This window comes from Cibotium barometz, chromosome 49 (assembly GCF_041138505.1).
Source record: "Cibotium barometz isolate CiBa-2024 chromosome 49, ASM4113850v1, whole genome shotgun sequence".
NCBI classification, from domain to species: Eukaryota; Viridiplantae; Streptophyta; class Polypodiopsida; order Cyatheales; family Cibotiaceae; genus Cibotium; species Cibotium barometz.
Window position 1 is genome coordinate 39,890,797 of NC_141094.1, and position 2,087 is coordinate 39,892,883.

Sequence of the window (2,087 nt, forward strand, 5' to 3'; positions counted from 1 at the left end):
CCTGCGCCGGCGGTCCCGCCACTGAAATCCAACCGTCCACCAACATGGTGCCGGCTGAATATGAAGATGAAGCGAAGCCAGTGTGCCTGGACGGTGAAATTAGTACAGAAGAGCGCAGCCAGTCGCGCTCAGATCAGAATGCGGAGAACGGCGGGGAAGGTGACTTATCATACGAGTCCATGTCTTGTTGGATACAAGGCGTGATCGGCCTGCTGTCACCCAAGGACAAGACCAGCCCAACTTCGACAAGCATTCCCAGTAATACAATGCAGCAATCTTCTAGGGTGACAAGTCAGGATCAGTTCAATACGTCAATGTTCGAGGAGTTCCATCCATTCGAGAGCCTGGCGCGCGACGGATTCACGGCCATGTCCGCTGCTGTGACAACACGGAAAAGGTTCGACGAGGAGGATGGCTCACTGTGGAGTTACGTCTGGTGAATGGCGACGCGTCGACGCTTCTTTGTGGGCAGCATTGCAGCGACACTCATGTCGACAGGAAGCCACGTCAAGAGCTCTCTCTGTAGGACGCGGGAAGGACGTCTCTGTAATCATGAACGGAGACGCGCGGCACAGAGCCGAAGTTACTACAGATACTCTTGAGGCTTGACTGACTGCGCGTTGATTCCCGATCTGTCTGATAAGGAGCAACAAAGTGCAGTGCACAGATGAAAACAACATCATCCCATTATCACCATTTGATAATGGGGCCATGTGTGATACATCATCCCATTATCACCATTTGATAATGGGGCCATGTGTGATACATCATCCCATTATCACCAATTTTGACCTTCTCAAAATGCCCATGTAACAAATATCCACATGACAAATTCTTTCTATCACATAAGTTTTAAAATTCATACCTCTCGATTTAGGAAGAGGAAGATAAAAATCAATAGATATTTCTCATTTTTGGATGTCAAAAATTCTCATGGATTCAAAATTGAGATAGTTCTAGCGGCCTTGCTCTGCTCTGCTGAGCAATAATGCCAAATGATAATTTACTTTATGGCAAATATGCTCTCACCGCTGAGCAATAACGCTAAATGATAATTTACTTTAAGGGCAATATGCTCATTTTCTTCATTGAATGCAAAGCTCACCATCACACCAGCCCCCTCGAGGCCACAGCCCTGACACTGTATTTTATTCTCTCTCTCTCTCTCTCTCTCTCTCTCTCTCTCTCTCTCTCTCTCTCTCTCTCTCTCTCTCTCTCTCTCTCTCTCTCTCGTGACGGTGTTGTCTTTCTCTGTGCAGCAGTGACAGCGTCATTACAACTTTTATTTAAAATTACTCGCGCACGTATGGTCTCTCTCCAGCGTCGTCGTCTCTCTCTATAGATCGTGTTCTAGGGGCTTAGCCTCAACCTAGAAATGGCACTCACCGGGCTTATAAAGCCTTCATCGAAGCATTGAGAAAAGAGAGCTACAGAATGATTTTTTTAATCAATAATAATTATATATATTAACTGAAACTGTTTAGAAACTGCAATACAACCAAGTCACAGCTATAGTATCCATATTTACAACTCTTTCTTAACTTCATTCAGAGTTTTACACAAAAATTCTTATCTCTTTTCTTCCATCAAAAAGCAAGATTGTTCCCAAGATACCTAGTATCTCAAAAGTATGATAGCCTCCATCACAGCTTCTGTAATGCATCCACGAGGGGACTTTTTTCTAACATTCCCCCTTTCTTGGACCATATTTTAACAGTGGGTCTGGTTCCCACAGGGTTTTCTATAAAGGCAAGCAAAAGTATGATCAACCTGTTTTTCTTTGCGATACCACCTTAGAGTTTTTGGTCCAAACTTGGGGGGCCTTTTCTTCCCATCCCAACATCTCACATGTAACATACAAATCAGTGTTAGGAGTTTATTCCTAGTATGTTTGAAGCTCACCAAGCTCTAGGATAGAATTCAGATCATATTCCTTTGCAAATTCTGCATTAACATATCCAGCTCATAGCATCTTATCTTATTCACATTGCACACAGACCAGCACATATACACACACTTATGCATCAAGTCACTCTTGCAAACTAGTATATAGAGCCTTCATACTATACAATTGCATTCTTGCTAGA

General features: G+C 43.7%; 1 protein-coding gene across 1 annotated transcript in view; it reads left to right on the plus strand.

The window, feature by feature from the left end:
• The window catches only part of LOC147610576 (uncharacterized), a 1,331-nt gene extending 371 nt beyond the window's left edge, over window positions 1-960 (plus strand). The window contains exon 1 of the mRNA XM_086786347.1: window positions 1-960. This exon is cut by the window's left edge and continues 371 nt beyond it. Coding sequence (XP_086642473.1) covers window positions 1-440 — 440 coding nt within the window. The 3' untranslated portion in view covers window positions 441-960.
• The last annotated feature ends 1,127 nt before the right edge of the window (window positions 961-2,087 follow it).